The 17,440-nt window shown below is 35.6% G+C and overlaps 1 protein-coding gene across 16 annotated transcripts in view; it reads right to left on the minus strand.

Moving 5' to 3' along the window:
- SLC4A10 (solute carrier family 4 member 10) overlaps positions 1-17,440 on the minus strand; it is a 139,184-nt gene that overhangs the window by 12,527 nt on the left and 109,217 nt on the right. For all 16 annotated transcript variants that reach the window (XR_014948201.1, XR_014948200.1, XR_014948198.1 and 13 more), the window contains exons 15-20: positions 9,081-9,186; positions 6,020-6,181; positions 5,660-5,773; positions 5,149-5,310; positions 2,734-2,985; positions 1,391-1,459 (exon numbers count right to left, since the gene is read on the minus strand). Coding sequence is in view for 10 of the 16 variants with exons in the window: in XM_085553011.1 (XP_085409137.1) it covers positions 1,391-1,459; positions 2,734-2,985; positions 5,149-5,310; positions 5,660-5,773; positions 6,020-6,181; positions 9,081-9,186 (865 nt within the window). In the remaining 6 variants the exon portion in view is untranslated. The remainder of the gene's footprint in view (positions 1-1,390; positions 1,460-2,733; positions 2,986-5,148; positions 5,311-5,659; positions 5,774-6,019; positions 6,182-9,080; positions 9,187-17,440) is intronic.

Below are 17,440 nucleotides of genomic sequence, written 5' to 3' on the forward strand. Positions count from 1 at the left end.
CAGTTCTCTATCTGGTCAAGCCACCACAGTAAGAATAAAAATTACATTTATGAAAAATTTCATTATTTGGTTAGTCATACTTGTCAAGTTCCTTATACATACTTGTCTTACGTATTTTCTACTGTAGACGTGCTGAGGTACCAGCATCTATTGAATTACATTCAGTACAGTCAAGATAAATCATGCTCATAACTGTATAATACGATGCAGAAAGAAAGTTACTTTATAAAAATACCACTAAAATTTCAGGTGAAGAACTCAGTGCTAGACAAAGCAAGAATTCAAAGTAGATGCAAACCTATTGTGACTCAAACTGAGTGGAAGCTAACTGATTCTATCAGGTATTGCACTATTACGTTTCTTATACACTCAAATTTCGGTTTTCAAGAACTGAGCTCTGCTTTCTTTAGCACATAGTTGATCATTGAGAGATCTCTTCAGTCTTTCATCTCCTGTAGATGAAAATCCTTTTCAGTTCACTAGACACTTTATCCCAAGCTGCTCTCATTTCCCTACTGCACCCTTTCTTTACAAAATAAGAACGAAGGAGAGAGAGAGAGGAAAAAAAAAAAAAAAAAAAAGACAATCTAGAAAAGCCAATTGCAGTGCCATTAGGAACATAAGACAGGTTTTTGTTTTTCAGATCTATTTAGTTCCATCCTGACCTAAGCCTTCAAAAGACAGCTACAACAGCTCAGTGATGATAGTGATGCACCATCTACACCTGTAGAATGAGTGATATAAGTCATGCTGTATTCACCCAAACTTCAGGAATTTTCTTTTTTTTAAGGCTTGTAACTTGACCAGATTTAAGCAGATTCCTTTTTGACAGAAATGGCAAAAGGCACATTCTCCCACAGAACCATCTTACCTATTCTTCATCCCATCTTGGGGGAGGAAGAAAATAAGTAAAGCTAGCCAGATTTAGCATGCCTTAAAAACATTTCTCAATTATTCACTTTCATATATATATTTCTGAGAAATATATATATATATATATATTTCTGAGAAACAGATGAAAAAATATTACACTGAAATTATCTAAAAACCTCAGTAAAAGCCCAAACATACTGTTTAGAATTTCAGCCTTAGTAAGTGCTAGGCAAAGTTACAAGTAGAAAGGTTTATGAATAGAAAACACCAAACAAAAGCAAGCCACATTACCAGCTTTGTCTGTAGATAATAGGTTAAAAATTGTTTTGACCTACAATCAAAAATTCAAATAAAGAAAAAAAAATAGGCATTATCATTGCATTTGCATTTTCTAGAATTTAAGGTTGGCAATGTTCCTTTAAGATCATGTAGAAAAGAATAAAATAACTGAATAAAATTAGCTCCACATTTAATAGAAAGCACTGTCAGTAACTGACTCTTCTTGAATGCATTTTACCTGAATTCCCTTTAGAGATGAAGCACCCATGTAAAGGAATACCCCGTAAAGTACTGGCATAGGGATAAACTGCACAAACAAAACAAGCAGAGAAAGGAAAGAGTGTGTTAAATAGAATTTTAAAATATTAAATGCTAAACAGTTGAAATTCAATGTGCCATATGCCTGCATTAATCAGACAGGTTGTAAACTCAGATTCCCTCAATTACAAATTAATAACGATACTCAGAGTATAAAGCAAAAGATGAATCTGGCTCTGCAGTTTTATTTTTCTTCCATGGCCAGATCTGAGGCCAATATACTTTATTCACTATTTATAAAATTAACAGAACTACAAGGAAAGAGTGCATGTTAAATACATACTTAAATATTTTACCTAAGGGACTGCTCAGGAGGGTGTGAATAGTAAAATTATAATCCCCAAAAACCTGTTTGCAATGCACACAAAATATTTCATGTAGCCAATGGAAAAATTCTGCACTCTGTAAGCATTTAAAAATGGTGGATGACTTTCATGGAATGGCATGGAAAAGAGCACTTAAAACATTCAGACACTCTGCACAAAGTGTGTAGGCTACAAAATACTTCCATAGGTAAGTATCTGTTTTATCTACTTAATGCATAAAACTTGCCCGGTTTGCTTTCACTGAAGTAAAGTTATTATGATGTGTGTAATAAAATACTGTGCTGTACAAGTAAAGGCTTACACCCTTCACTGTGACAACGTGCAAGTGTAAATTCTGATCTTACTGAAGCCAGTGGCAGTACTTACTGATTTCTGTGGCCTGACAATTTTTAAAAATATTATGTATATAGATATTATAGAAACTTGTGACTATATATCCAGTTTCATGACAGTGGTGAGCAGCGTAGGGCATGCTGACAGTGTGAGATAATTTTTCTGTTCATTGCCAAGTAATTAACCACAAAAAGCCTCCTGCAACTGTGGAAATAATTTTTAAATTAGCTAGTAATCACAACATGCTTTAAAATTATTTGAAGACATTTACCTAATGATATAGCTCAGCCAGGCTGGCTCATGATAAGATTTGCCTCGAGCCCAAAGTACAGAATAAAAGATAAATCTTGATACGTTACAGGTCAGCAGTAGAATTCATTTTGACTTCAGTAAGACCAGATTTTTGTTACAAGGCTTCTGTTACACAAATGTTATGTGTCCCAAGCTGTTTTATTATGCAAAATTAGAACTCCTCTTTAGATTATCATTGTGAAACATGATAGCAATGTGCTATCATGACATTCATTAAGTAATACAGTAACAGCAATGAAACGTTTTGTGTGGTACAGTATTATTTAACATTTCCTTATTTCTCCCAAATTACCTTCAGAATACTTGTCAAAAAGACAGATGAGCCCATAAGTACAAAAATCATGAGCCCTGTGACTCTTTGCTCCCGGATTCCAAGAAATTTTGGCTGTTCCCCTGGAGCAGAACACTCTGATTCCAGTTTCAAGCTGTTCACATGAGAAATTGAGAGGACAGTGGCTGCAACAAACCATGGCAATCCCATAATGGAACACACTCCAAGCATGACTGCCACCATGAGTAAGTCCAGATGATATCCACACCCTTTCTGTTTAAGGAGAAGACATAAAATGACATCTGCATTAAGAACACTCCTGACAGGCATTCCTAATGAACAGCTAGAGACGATTTAAAATTCTGTCACTTATAGCAAAAAATCTTTTTTACTAAGAGGTACCCAAGGCTGAGGCAGTAGGGGTGGTAAACTGGATATCTAAGGGGAGTTCCTGAGTTCCTGCTTGTTCACGTGAAACAATTAGCCATATTTCTGTTATCAGTAAGTCTACATATCATGAGTCCAAAACAAATTTGTGCCCCAATGATAAGCAGAAAAGCTACTTGATTTATAAATGAGATGACAGAAAGATAATGGAAGATACAGACATTTTTCCATTTTAATTAAGTTTCATCTCTTAATAACACTGGATGCCAATGTGTGGACCATCCAACTGCACAGCCAGCTTTCCTTGCAAATTTGAAGATTGATGATGAACTGCATCAAACTTGGTCATATAAATGTTTGGTAGCATAGCTGGAGGGGATATTTATTTCCTGATTTAATAAATGCTATTTAGCATTTAGCTATGTTTCCTTTACAACGTCAGGTAATGATTTATCTCCACAAAGTTCTGCAATATGGCAACAGATCCAATGTCATGGTCTGATGAAGCAGCGACGTTCATGCAAACAATAATATGTTGAACCATAACTTTGCCTGTAAACCCATGCAAATGCCTTTTGACATAAAAAAAGTAACTAAACTAAACTTGGAAGGGTTTGCTACAGAGACTGCCAAAAACTGAAATGTGCGTTATGCAGAATTTGCTATGGGAAGTATATAAAAAGAGGGGGAAAACGAGCTGGAAGCAAACAAGTCATTTCTTTCTGAAGACAACTTTTTTTTCTAAAATGGGAAGTGTCTGGGCTTATGAAAATGTAAGGCACATGAAAATGCCATCTTATTTACTTACATTATTTGAAAAGGGGAATTCATATAAAATACAGAAAATTATTAAAATGTAACTCTAGCCACCTTCCCTCACTCCCCCAAAGCACTTGTAAGTCTTGGAGATAAGACACATCTTAACCTCAGAGCTCTGTTGAACAAAGATATTAGTTACATGCGCAATGCACTCAAAGAGTTTAATTCTAAATCCTATGAGAGACACCTTTTTTTACCTTCTGACACATTTATAAGGAATGTATCTGCTAATGCATACAGAATCTGAGAGCACTTCCTCACATTCATACATGATCTGAGGAACCTGACATATGGGAAGAAAAGGAAGCATAGCAACAGGTGATGCTACACCAGACCCCAGCAAAACTAAAACGCAGCAAGACAAGGGGGCAGCCAGGAGGACCATCTGACTCCCAGATGCCAGTGCTGAAAAAACACATTCCAAAGCTTGGCAGCAAATTCCTGCATCTGTCAAGTTAACCACATGCAATGCTATGGATTGACATGAAGAGCCAGGCTGACAAAGAGGGCAAAAAAAGAACATATCAAATGTCACAATCATCCAAGAAGAGGCAGTGCAGAGTGAAGGTTGCAAATGCATTTGCTAAAGCAACTTGGGATTGGATTCCTGCTTATTAAAACTATGTCAAAAAAAAAAAAAAAAAAAAAAAAAAAGCCTAAGCTTGCTGCATATACATGTACAGAAACCTGCTGCTAGATTTTGCCCAACAGTTTTTCGGAGGGGTGATGTCCCTTTTTCTCTCTCCATCTGTAGGCAACTAAAGTGTTAGAGAACAGAGCAAGAAGTTATCCTATGTTTTAAGAACCCATTGTGCCTCTAAAGTTCAGCTTCATTCTCTTTTAGGAGGAAGAGCAAACAAAAAAATCCCACATTACAGAATGGCCCCAGTCTTTCAGAAACCAATTCTGCAGAACAACACTGTCAGTATCTTAATTAATATCACAGTGCTTAATGATTAACTTCCTTAGTTTTTTCTTGAGATGAATTGGTATCATACTACAAATAAAACATTGAAGACAACACTTTCTTGATTCAGAATCTCTGTTCCAAACCACGCCAGTAAAGACTTCCCTAAGGTAACAGATCATCAACATTTGGCATAAATACCACATGGACAAATAAGAAAATCTGTAACAATATAAAGGAGTGCTATATAAAATAAATCAGCATCCTTGAGTAGATGAAGTTACATGACCAAAAATGACACTGAAAAGTATTTGATGGAATACCTTTAGTTTATGCTCTTTTCTGTTTATAATGACAGCTGTAATCTGCTGGTCCATAAAAATAAGGATAGTGCAAAGCAGGGCTGGAATTACAGCAGCTATCACTGTCCACCAAGGGTTAGGCCCCAAAGGAGTAATAAACCATCCTCGATCATCTCTGGTGGGCTACAAAAAGAAAGTCATACATGGCCAGTCAGAACTCTAAGGACTATGTACGCAACACACAAAAACATTACTAGGATACAATTTTCTTTAAAATGATTAAATAATCTCTCCCTATAAGACAACAAAGTATGTGCAGGAAAATCATCTAGGATATTGCAGACTTGGGTATATTTGGAAAGAGAGCCACTGAGTTATGCAAGTCATTACTCAGAGCAGCGCATAGCATTCAGTGAGCACAACAAATTTATGTACTTCCTGACAATACAAGCATTATAAAATTACTATAACATTCCTATAGTACACTATTTTTACCAAAATAATCAGGCAGGGCAATTTGCCACTAAATTACCTTAAAAGCATTTGGAACTTGAAGTTTTGGTGATGGGATCCCAATGGCATAGTCAATTAAAACCATGGACAAAATAGTGAGAAAGACAGCAAAATCGCTGACAACAGATCGTACCTATCAGGAGAAACAACAATTTTAACCAAAATACGTACATGATTTAGGACCTATTAGGACTTATTTCTCTTCAGAGTTCCATTTTTTTGCTTACAGATAAATCTATACATATTCTAGTACAAATTTCTTAACAGAGAACAGATAATAGTGTCCACTTTACCAGCACAAAACTGAATTTGCAGAGCAGACGTGATTCATGCTTGCACATAACTAATCATAGCTTCTGAATTAAACAGTGGGACACACCTTTGTTGGGAAGTATCGGCTAGTTTTGAACTGCTTCAGTGTGGACGACAGAGTTACTGTAGAAAAGAATAAGATGACAGACCAGAAAAGGACATCTGGAACATAAGGGCCATGGTGACCACAGGCTCGTCCAACAAATTCTCCATGAAACTTTTTACATTCCTATCAGAGAGAACAAAGTAGTATTGTTCTGAAAAATATCTGTTTATTCTGGTATTTTCATTCCTTTTCTAAGTTGCAAGTAAGCTAGATTGTATTTACATCAAAATCTTTGTTTAGGTATTCTTTTAAAATTAAGACTACTAGTATTTCCATCTGATCTCAAAAGCATCTCCAAAAAGCCTCAAACTCTCTAAAGAGTCACAGCTTTTAACCAGTGTTAAATGATAGGGTCACTAATTAATACAAAACTAGATTTATTTAAAACAGAACATGCACACATTTATTTCTGCCTCAAACACAGATCTGCACTCCCCAGTTTGAAAGTTTGGAAGAAAAAAAAAAAAACAACCAAGAGAACGGCCACTCCTGACAAGTTCACAAGAAAGGACTTTTTGTTTTAGCTCCACAGGCCAAGAAGTTGATAGAAAAGATACTTGGAGTGCGCAGTATTAGCCTAAAAGGAGGTCAATAAATTTAATACCACATGAGGGCAGCACATTCCACAAATTACCTTTTGCTTTAAAAATCTGATCCGGTAAACTACAGCAAAATCCAAAATCTGTATCAATTTTACTGAACATAATTTAAGATCAACCATGCAGGTGCAGAAGAAAACATTTCTAGTAATTCTCCAATAGCACCTTTAGTTGTCGCACTTTTTACAGTGTGACAAGCAGAGAGCAGCTATAAAAACAAGAGCTACAAACTCTGCACTTGCAATTCTTTCCTTCACCTTACCCAACCTCTCCACGCATATAAAGCAAAAAGAAACACAGCACCCAGCAATGCCAGACAGCAATATCCTGCCAGATCAGGATCTTATTGTTCCAAACATACTGGGCCACTGGCTCATCATATTTGTGTCACAGTACTGTGGCGTGCCATGTTATAAGAAACTTGGTCTTTGAATAAAGGGCTGGCTTGAAAAACATCCACAGTTTCTACTTGAAGTTTTGAAGGCACTGAAATAAAAGTATAGTAGCTTAAAAAAAAAAAAAAAAAAAGTATAATACCTATAGTAGGGACACCTCAAGTAAACATGATGCTGATGATGATAGATTATAGATATGTTAACTGAGAAAGAAATATATACAAAAAGTCAGGAAATCAAATAGAGAACTCGTCCTGGTCTGAGGTAGCACTTGGTGCTGGTAGAGCACAGGGATGAAATGCACTACTACTTCACATCTACTGAAAAGTACTTTATCAACATCAGAATAAGAACTCTGCTCATGTTTGGTTTGTCCTGGACTGCAAAAAGAAAAAATAAAATTAAAAAAAAAATAAAAAAATAAAAAAATTGGTCTTCCTATAGTTTTTAAGAGGATATTTGTCTTTCCTGGCCAATTTATGTCTTCAGAAACTTAGAACTTATAAATCAGACAAAAGAAAAAAGGAGAATTACACATCAGAAAACACAGTGAGGCTGACCAAATTTTTAAAGATAACTAAGTCTAATCTGTAGCTGCATTTCAACAGAGTAGGAGAACTGAAGTTTCCTGATGATGCAACAGAAATAAACATATGAACATATGAAAAACATGGGAATTTCTTTGACAACTATAGAGATTCATGGGGGAAAAAAGGCCAGTTACACTGCTACCCGTTGAAATTCAAGTTCTGGTAATAAGGTTTTGAGAAGTTTTAAAGGGCATTATATAATGCACTTGGTCTTTTACATTTATAGTTAAAACAAAATCTGTTATTTTAAATCTCTTCAGCTGCAAATGTACTCTGAAAAACACTGTCAGAGATCTGAGAAAGTGAGAGGAGTCTGCCCCTGCACAGATGCTCTTTGAGTGTGCTGCAGTTTTGGGAATATTCATTCTGGATTGCTGGAATTCCTCAGGCCAGCAGTTCTCAAATTTCTCTCTGCTGTTGCCACACCAACAGAGTTGAGGAGCAGCCTTTTCTATCAAGGCATAACAGAACATGGAAGACAGCTTTTGCTTAACTCATGGTAGGAAGACACAAGTTCTTCTGCATTTCTGCCTTAGAAAGCAACAATGCCAGAGGTGATAGGCTGGATTGGGTTTTAAGCTTTTAAGCACTTCATTTGATTATGCTTACAACAAGGTTAATACATTCTTTTTTCTTTTTTTTTTCTTTTTCTTTTCTTTTTTTTTTTTTTGAGAAATAACTTAGTTTTAACATCTTTTTGCCCTTACAGTGAAATGCTATCTTTGTGAGAAAAACTGGTACCAGACCTCTACATGACATCTTAATCAAATTGAGAAGGCTACTTTAATGAAGGAAAATCTTTTCTAGTATTCCTTTAAACATAGAAAAAGGTACAATTTAGAAATAACATATCTGTGTGAACATATTGTTTTTAGCTTGTTTCTGTCTTTCCACTAGGGAAATAATTCACATAAGGATATATGTAACAATGAAAGCATAGATAAGAGAAAAATTTGGCCACTGAACAGGAACATTACAAAATGGCTCCCCTTCCACTCCTTAGTAGCCTGAACAGCTGGAAGAGTGTTTTTGGGAAAATAAACGCTCCTAAAGTCTTTCTACACAAGAGAACTTTGGTTTCACCATCTGGCAGAATCTAGGACAAACCCGTTATCATTTGACATGTTTAGACTTAATCTCAGTCAAACTCTTGTGTTAGCGTGTCAAGGAGTTTCCAAAGCAGGGCACAGAACGCACATACTTGCTTTAATGTGTACTACCAAAGACTGCATAATGATATAGCAAAACGTGTACAAAGAGAGACAATTCTGCAAAGTCTATGTTAACTTTCCTCCTTAAGCATATTATACACTTTGAACAAATAGGATCAGAAAAAAACACACAAAACAGTACTTTTTCTATTTCTATACTGCATTAAGGACAGATGGAGTCATTTATGCTTAGGCCCTTACTCGCTAAGTTCCAATACTTCACTTACTGACACAGTGAGGTTCCCCCATGGCACATCAGATGCAGATATATTGTAGTCCTGCCAGTATCGTAAGGTTTTATTGCTAGGATGCTCTGGTTCCACACAATTGCATCTGAAATGACAAAAATAGTGTCTTTTTGTTAGTAACAAAAGGTGTAACAAATACAAATCCAAATTATCAACATTATAACATATTAGAATTGTGCTCTATTTTGCCATGTAATTTTAGTTTAAATTAATTCAGTAAATGCATGCTCTGAAGCAGCTTTGAGTCCAGTAGCTAGTGCTATTACAGGAGTAAAAGTTGCCGTGAGGTGCATATGCATATATAGTACATAATGTGGCATATTTAAACTACTGTCCAGAGCATGCTTTCCACCTATTTTCCTCCTATTCTGATGTTTCTGAGCACAGTTTTTAACACTGAGAACGTGCCAGTCCTATTCCACTCCCCTCTTCACAGGAATTAAACACTATGCACAACTCCAGGCTGATACACATCTCAAAAGCAAACTGTCTGTACTTGTTTCTTTTTCTTTATCACAGTGTCTTAGAATGAAAATCAGACTAAGTGCTCAGTCAAGGGCCAGGGCTCTGCAAGATCACCAGCACCAAAGGCTCTGCGAACTTGTGTCTATTGTTCCTCCTTTCCCCACAGATATGTTAAAAGCATGCTTTTCATTTTAAATTGCATATTTTAACATGCAAAACATGAATAGACAGAGTGGGAGGACAATACTGCAAAGAGGCGATTTGAAGTAAAAAATTAAGTCTTTTAAGCCTCTGAAGGAACTGAGGGAACCTTTTCCTTTGACAGAGACTTCAAAATATTCAGAATACTCTGCAGGTTCCAAGATGCCAAGTGTGCTTTGCAGTTCTCTTTAAGTTAACCCTACTTCAAAAAATCTGTAGTACTATCTTCTCTGCTTGCATTTTAACTCTGTTACAGCAGCCACAACTAAATACTACATTTCCTTTCCTGATAAAACTTTCTCTGAGTAAAGGATAAAATCTGATGATATAGCAGAGAACCATTAAGCACACATTTATGCCCCACTTCTACCAGAGTAATGCTTTTCACACTTAGCTAAGCCATCATTCTTTTTTCTGTAGACATCTTTCCACAAAACAAGGATGACAATTCATATATAAACATGTACTATTATCTATACATAGAATTCTGTCATCTACATTTTTAGTACAAAGTAGTGTAATGTATTTCCATTACAATACTATACATGTGACAAAATAGCTGCATTTAATAACTACGTATACAGAGATGCAGGTTTTCTGTGTGCTACTCCTTGCTTTTATTTTAAATGCAGCTATTTATAAAGAAAGAAAAACCCCTTACAGCCCATGGACAAAAGCAAATAAACTAAATAAAGCAATGGAATTCAGAAAAATAGAGGGCCTGAGCCAAAAGCCACTGCAGTAGACTGGTTCTTTCAAACAGACAATATGCTTTGGATCAGGCCCCAAGTGCAGAACGAATGTGCATTCAATGCATAGCTTTAAGTATTACAAAAATAGGTTAAATGAAGTGCATCACTAGCAGTGAGCTAAGGTAGCATAATAAGTCAATAAACAGTATGTCTACATTTCTACAAGAGCGAATTTGATGTTCATGCAACAATACAGTGTGGCTATTTCAGGTTACTATTGTTTCCCGTGAGCACAGGAGCTCCCTGCCCCTGAAGTCCATCGCTGTTCGCCGACTGGCCAGACGCTGGGCGATGGCCCATTGAGGTTTGATTACAGTAGGCCAAGGTAAGGTGGGCTGTTCAATCACAGTCACTTCTTTCTCACTAGAAGGAAAGACTGTGCATGTCACCAACACTATATTGTATAACTATACTTGCTGCAAACTGCAAATTTACATTTAGAGAAGTCTCACAATTGAAGGTATAGTTCTAAACAGCTCAATTCACCTTCAGATAAGATCATCCTCCTGCTTATTTCTAGATCAGTACCACTTTTCTTCTTCAGAGCTTTCAGGTCTGGCCTACACCAAGTTTTGTGGGCATTTACCAGAAGCAGTTCATTCATCATCAAGTACGGTAACTCTGCAAACTCTGATCATAATGACCAAAAACTTTACCTTGAATCTAGCAATTGCCAAGGAATGGGTGAGGAATTAAGCCCTAACTGTAAAGATCCTGATTTCTACTTCAAGAATTAAAATTAAAATCAGAGTAGATCATTGCTTAGCATTGTAGAAATCTGAAATAATTCCTGTCCAAATCAGAAAATACAACTAGAGGTGCCACCATATGATGCCAGAATATAAAAAGTAACTACCAAATCGAGACATTTCATAATAGACTTAATTCCACAATGATTAATATTTCCCAAAACAACTGACCTATAAAAAGAAACTCATATCAGAAAAGTAAATAAATATAATAATAATTCTGAGTAAATAAAAAAATGCTTAACTGGCACAGCTCCATTGGGAAAACTCAATCATTCCCATGCAACCGCCAATTTATATTATCTTGTATTCAAGGCTGGGAAGCACTACTAGCAATTTTATTCAAGACACAAGGCTCAATTTACGGAGATCCTATTTTTCCAGCATGTACATACTATAAGCTACACATATTAATACTACATAAGACTTTGCTCTATATAAAAAGTACAACTGCACCTTCTTCACAATTAGCTAACATACGATTTCCCTCTCCTAGAAGAGGAAGATATTTCTGAGCTCACTTAAGATAATGATTTTTGTTTGATATGAATATTTATATTATAAAAAAAAAAAAAAGCAGGCAAGTATGACTGATAAGTTGCAAACTGTGGTAGTTGAAGTAATGTGTCTCACTGAATATCAGAGCACATATTTGTTAATGAGTAGGAAGATTTTTATCCTAAGAAACAGACTATGCTCTACAAATACGCTGTGCATTAATCACATAACAGAGGCAGAATAAGACAGTAAGAAATGGAAGATAAATCACTAATTTTATTTTAAAAGCAAACTACTGGAATATGCATATCAGGCTTGTTAACACTGCATTTACAAGACTGAAGAAAAGCCCATCAATACTGTAATGCTATGTATGTTTATGTTGTCTACAAATACATACTATTATCAGGTGAGTCTTATGAGCACTGAAGAGTCTAACATCTGCTACAGGAAAGTGACAACAATATCATCACACTCACATACCCTGCTGCCCCATATGTACAACACCTGTATATTCGTGGCACTGTATTTACCATATTTCTTCTCATGTCAGCATTCATAGTGATGAGACTAAACTCTCAGTGGAGGAGAGACTGGAAGCGAAATAATTAATACTGACGGGAAATGGTCTTGTCAGTTAATTTCTATTCTCAGTATCATGAAATCCTTTCAAAGCACAGCTGTCAGAACAAGATGAAATTACTTTCTTCATTTATTAATGAGATCTGCCATTCTGATTTAGACCACTGATTCATTAAGTTAAGTATCTTGCCTCTGACAATCACAAACATAAGTAGACATTCAAATATATTCTATAAATTTTGAAGTCTATAAAATTTAGTTGGGGAGGTTGAAGAGGAAAACAGAGAAGCTTGTATCTAGATAACTCCACTTCATACACACAAATAGAAACATGTATCTACATAAACAGACATCTGATGCTACACTGAAGAAATCACAAATAATTAGGTTTCTTTGAATAGCCTGTAAGAAGATTGTCCTGTCAAGGGAAAAGTCTAGAAAACAGATCTATAATCATACTGTAGTTTTGTTAGCCATGCTCATCTCTCATTAAGGCTACTCTATTATCTGCTTGGTGCAGAGAACAGTCTATGCATTTATAATATTAAGGTATGTAAGAACTGTACATAGATTTTTATCAGGAAGAAAATCAGTGTAATTACATGGGATGTTTCTTGTTTCGATTTTCATCTGAAAATTTTCATTCAGAAATAATTTCAGGTTGTAAACTCACCCCACTTCTACAGTGGGGAAAAAAAAAAATAATAAAAATAATAAAATAAAATAAAATAAAATAAAATAAAATAAAATAAAATAAAATAAAATAAAATAAAATAAAATAAAATAAAATAAAATAAAATAAAATAAAATAAAATAAAATAAAATAAAATAAAATAATAATACCTAGAGAGATACAGATGCTATGTGGTCAGCTTAATTTTTGATCATTCAAGCTTAGCATACCAAAAAAAATAAATACACTCTGACAAAACTATACAAGGACTGCATGTAAATTTTTCTAGATTAAGACAACATTGTGCAGAGCAGCTATTTGTTGTGGAGAATTACTTAAAGAGATCCTATTCTAAAGCAGAGGAGATGGGTAATAGGGGGAAAAAAAAAAAAAAAAAAAAAAGAAGCATTTACTGAGTTTAGTAGAGTAACAAAATTAAGTGAGTTAGTTGGATTGAGCTGAGATAGGGAAGTCCTAGAATAAATGCAATAAATAAATAAATGTATTTCCTGATTCCAAGGCTTGCCAAGAAACAAAGAGAACCAGCAGTTAAACTTGATGGCAGTTGAATGGTTCTAGGAATGAGGGATATTCTGTAGGTCCCATCTGGAGTACAATGTCTGTGTCTAGATCCCCAGCTTTTGGAATGGGTCCACAGAAGAGCCACAAAGATGAACAGAGGACTGAACCATCATCTTTCCTACAAAGACAGGTTAGGCTTCTTCAGCCTGGAGAAGGCTTTAGTGAGACCTCATAATTAGCTTCCTTTAAGTACTGGAAGGTTGTAAACAGGAGATAAATCAACTTTTTACATGGGCAGATAGTCATAGATCAACAGGGAACTATTTAAAACTAAAAAGAGAGATTTAGCAAACATGTCAGGGGGAAAAATTTTCCTTTGAAGTGAGGTGCTGGTACGGGCTGCCCAGAAAAGCTGGGGATGCCCCATCCTTGGAAGTGCTCAAAGGCAAGGTTGATGGGGCTCTGGGTAACCTGATCTAGTGCCTGACAACTCTGCCTGTTATAGCAGGGTTGGAACTAGGTCTCTGAGGACCCTTACAATCCAAGCCATTCTATAATTCTATTCTTTGATTCTTCAAGGAAAGAAACTGGGTATATAGCACAGTTACTTAACTGAAAGGGGAAAAGAAATACCAAAGCAAAGAGTTCAAAGCGATAGTTATATGAAGTGCATATAAAAGTCCATTATATGCTCAAGATCTTAATGAGAAATTCTGTGCATAAGATCACTGACCATGCATTCCAGCTGCAACTCAAGGAAGACAGTATACAAAATAACATAAAGTAAATGCATTATTACAGGATGCAAATGGAGTTGCAAACATAGAATGAAAGATTTAAGACTTGTTTGTTCAAAGACTGATATGCACAAAGCTAATCTTCACAATGACTTCTAGAAGCAATGGTTTCTGTAGCCTGCAAAAGATACTGAGATTGACGTGATCTTGGCTCCACAATTACATAAGTGGGATTTTCTACTCCTAATTCTTAAGTGCATGTCAATACCAAGACAGATTGTAATATGCATATTACTATGCCAAAACATCACTTTAAAATTATTCAATGTAATCTGTTAATAATTGAGTAACTTCTGGTAAAGATTTATTAAAATAACATGAATTTATCCCTGTGGGAAAAAAATAATAATAATAAAAAAAATGAATGGATGAGATATAAAGTCCCAAGGTCTAAGCAACTTCAGCCAGAGAAATAGTTTATCTTCTGTATTCAGAGACAACTACTGTAACATGCTTGCCCTTTAGAGCACACTAGATTTCTAAATCCTTTTCTTTCATCCAAGATCTTCAAACCCCACAGCTGTAGGGTGTTTCCTTTCCTAGCAAAACATGATACCCTAACATTTAATGTACATATTAGAATTGATGTGTATTAGTGCTCCACACTGAATTCACTAACTGGAGATACATTTGCTGCAGAAGTAGGAAAAAGCAGGAGGAGGAGAGCACAGAAATAAAAGAGTTGCTATGCCAACCTACAAATGCTAATGGCATGACAAATACAAAAAGGTCACAGAGGAAACAAGAGAAAAAAGAAAGAGAAAATCCAGATAAAAAAATGTGTATTTCATATAGAAATATTATGTATTCAAATACCTTCAAAACAATGTGTTTTAAAAAGAAAGAACGTACCACAGCAGCATTCTTAAAATCACATCGTCCTCTCCTTTTGATTTACCTCTAAAATGCTTGATTATCTATATTCTAATGACCGTGTTCAAAAAATAAATAAATGAACAAAAATCAGATTTTCCAGAAAGAACACTTGAATACCATGGCCAACATTTTAACACAAACAAGTATAATAAAGAAAATAAGAGCATTAGAACAAGTTCTACATTAATCAGACCATGAAACAACAGATATCGTTTTGAGATAGAATTCTGTAACAAACTCAAACATGTAGCACAGAATGGCTTGGGTGAGAAGAGACATTTAAAGACCACTTAGTTTTAACCCCACACAGTGGGCAAGGTTGTCACCCACCAACACCAGCTGACCAGGGCCCCATTTAACCTGGCCTTGAACACCTCCAGGGATGAGACACCTGGAATTTTTCTGGGCAGCCTGTGTCACTGCCTCACTATTTCCCTCTAAATTCTAAACTACATCTCTCATCTTTTACTTTAAAGCCACTTTCCCTTGTCCTGTCACTATCAGACTTTGTAAAAAGTTGGTCTCTCTCCTGATTATAAGCTCCTTTTAAGTACTGGAAGGCAGCAATGGGGTCTGCTGTGGGAACCTTCTGTTCTTCAGACTGAAGAAGCCCAGTTCCCTCAGCATAGCTTTGTATGAGAGATGCTCCAGCCCTCTGATCACTTTGTGGTCCTCCTCTGAACTCGCTCTAACAGCTTCACATTTTTCTTGTGCAGGGGGCCCACAAAAAAAAAAAAAAAGTGCAATATATCTTCTACATAAAATTGTAAATATTAAATTTCAGCTGATTTTCAAGTGTTTGTGTACACGCCATTTAAAATACATAAAAGTTAAAAAAAAAACAAAAACCAAAAACAAACAAAAAAACACTGTTCTGAATGCTCTTTCTATTGCCTTCTAAGGTTTGTTATGGCAGATGCTAGTAATAATTCCTATGCTCTTAAATATAAACAACTGTACTACATACATTTGTACTTATATAAAACTCCTGCAATTGAGATTGCTCTTTAATATTTAAATGTTACTTAAGTGTGGAGTCAAAGAGACATGGCCTTCTTCTTTTCAGATGTCAGTGAAGACATGACAAGGGGAAATGGCAATAAACTGGGGCAGAAAAAGTTCTGTATCAATATTTGACGGAACTTCTTCACAGTAAGGGTGACAAAGCACTGGAACAGGCTGCCCAGGGAGGTGGTGGATTCAAGACCCACCTTGATGGCTACCTGTGTAGCCTGCTGTAAGGGGCATGGTTAGCAGGGTGGTTGGACTAGATGATCTCTGGAGATCCCTTCCAGCCCCTATAATTCTCTAATTCTGTGATATCAGAAGACGAACCCACCAAAAATACATCTTTCCCACTTGAAATATGGTTACACAATCTGCTTCAAACAAAATAACATTTTAAATGATTTCTCTTTGTCTCCCTAGTACTCCAAAGGACAATACTAACAGCATGCCAATGGTATTTCCTAAGTCAAATTCATTTCTTCACCACAGCAAAGGCAACAATACTGGGATTGCACACTGACTACCTATAGACATCAGAACATCCTTAGAAGGCCCATGGGATAGAAAAGGAGAGTGAGGTCACAACTTACACAAAGAAAGTTTCTAATTGCCCTAAACTATTTATCTTCTTTATAATTCAAGTAAACAACAAGGAGAATACAGAGAACAGAAATTTTATAGTATAAGTTTTTTTTTAGCACAGAATTGCAGATCCAAGAAGTTTTGCATAAGCTTTGGCAAAACATTCAAAGAGAAATGAATTGCTCAACCTTTTGAAGTTAGCCCATTGCTAATTAAAGAACTGCTAGGGCTTTACTAACAATTAAAAACTTGTCTTTAAAATCCCCAATGATAAAAAAAATACAAACAGCTGTTTTTAATTAGCAAACAGCAGATATTAATTAGCTTCTGTAACAGAGTATGCTGGTCCTTTAAGGACAGAACCAGTTTCAGCCCAAGCTTGTAACCCATTTAAACAATAAATAGAAGATTTGGAGGCATACATTGCAGAAAAAGAAAAGTTTCTCATTTCTTCTAAAAGCAATATCCTCACTTCAAGTACACAAAAATGAAATTTTTATTTCAAGTAAGTTTCTGAGCATATTCGTTTTCTGATCTTTCTAGAACTGAGGAAGACACATACAGACATTTAAAATTTTACCATAAAATATGGAGATACCTATCACAGCACCACAAAGCAAAACTTGGAACTTAT

Source organism: Coturnix japonica, chromosome 7, assembly GCF_054131305.1.
Source record: "Coturnix japonica strain WE chromosome 7, WE-NBRP24, whole genome shotgun sequence".
Lineage (NCBI taxonomy): Eukaryota > Metazoa > Chordata > Aves > Galliformes > Phasianidae > Coturnix > Coturnix japonica.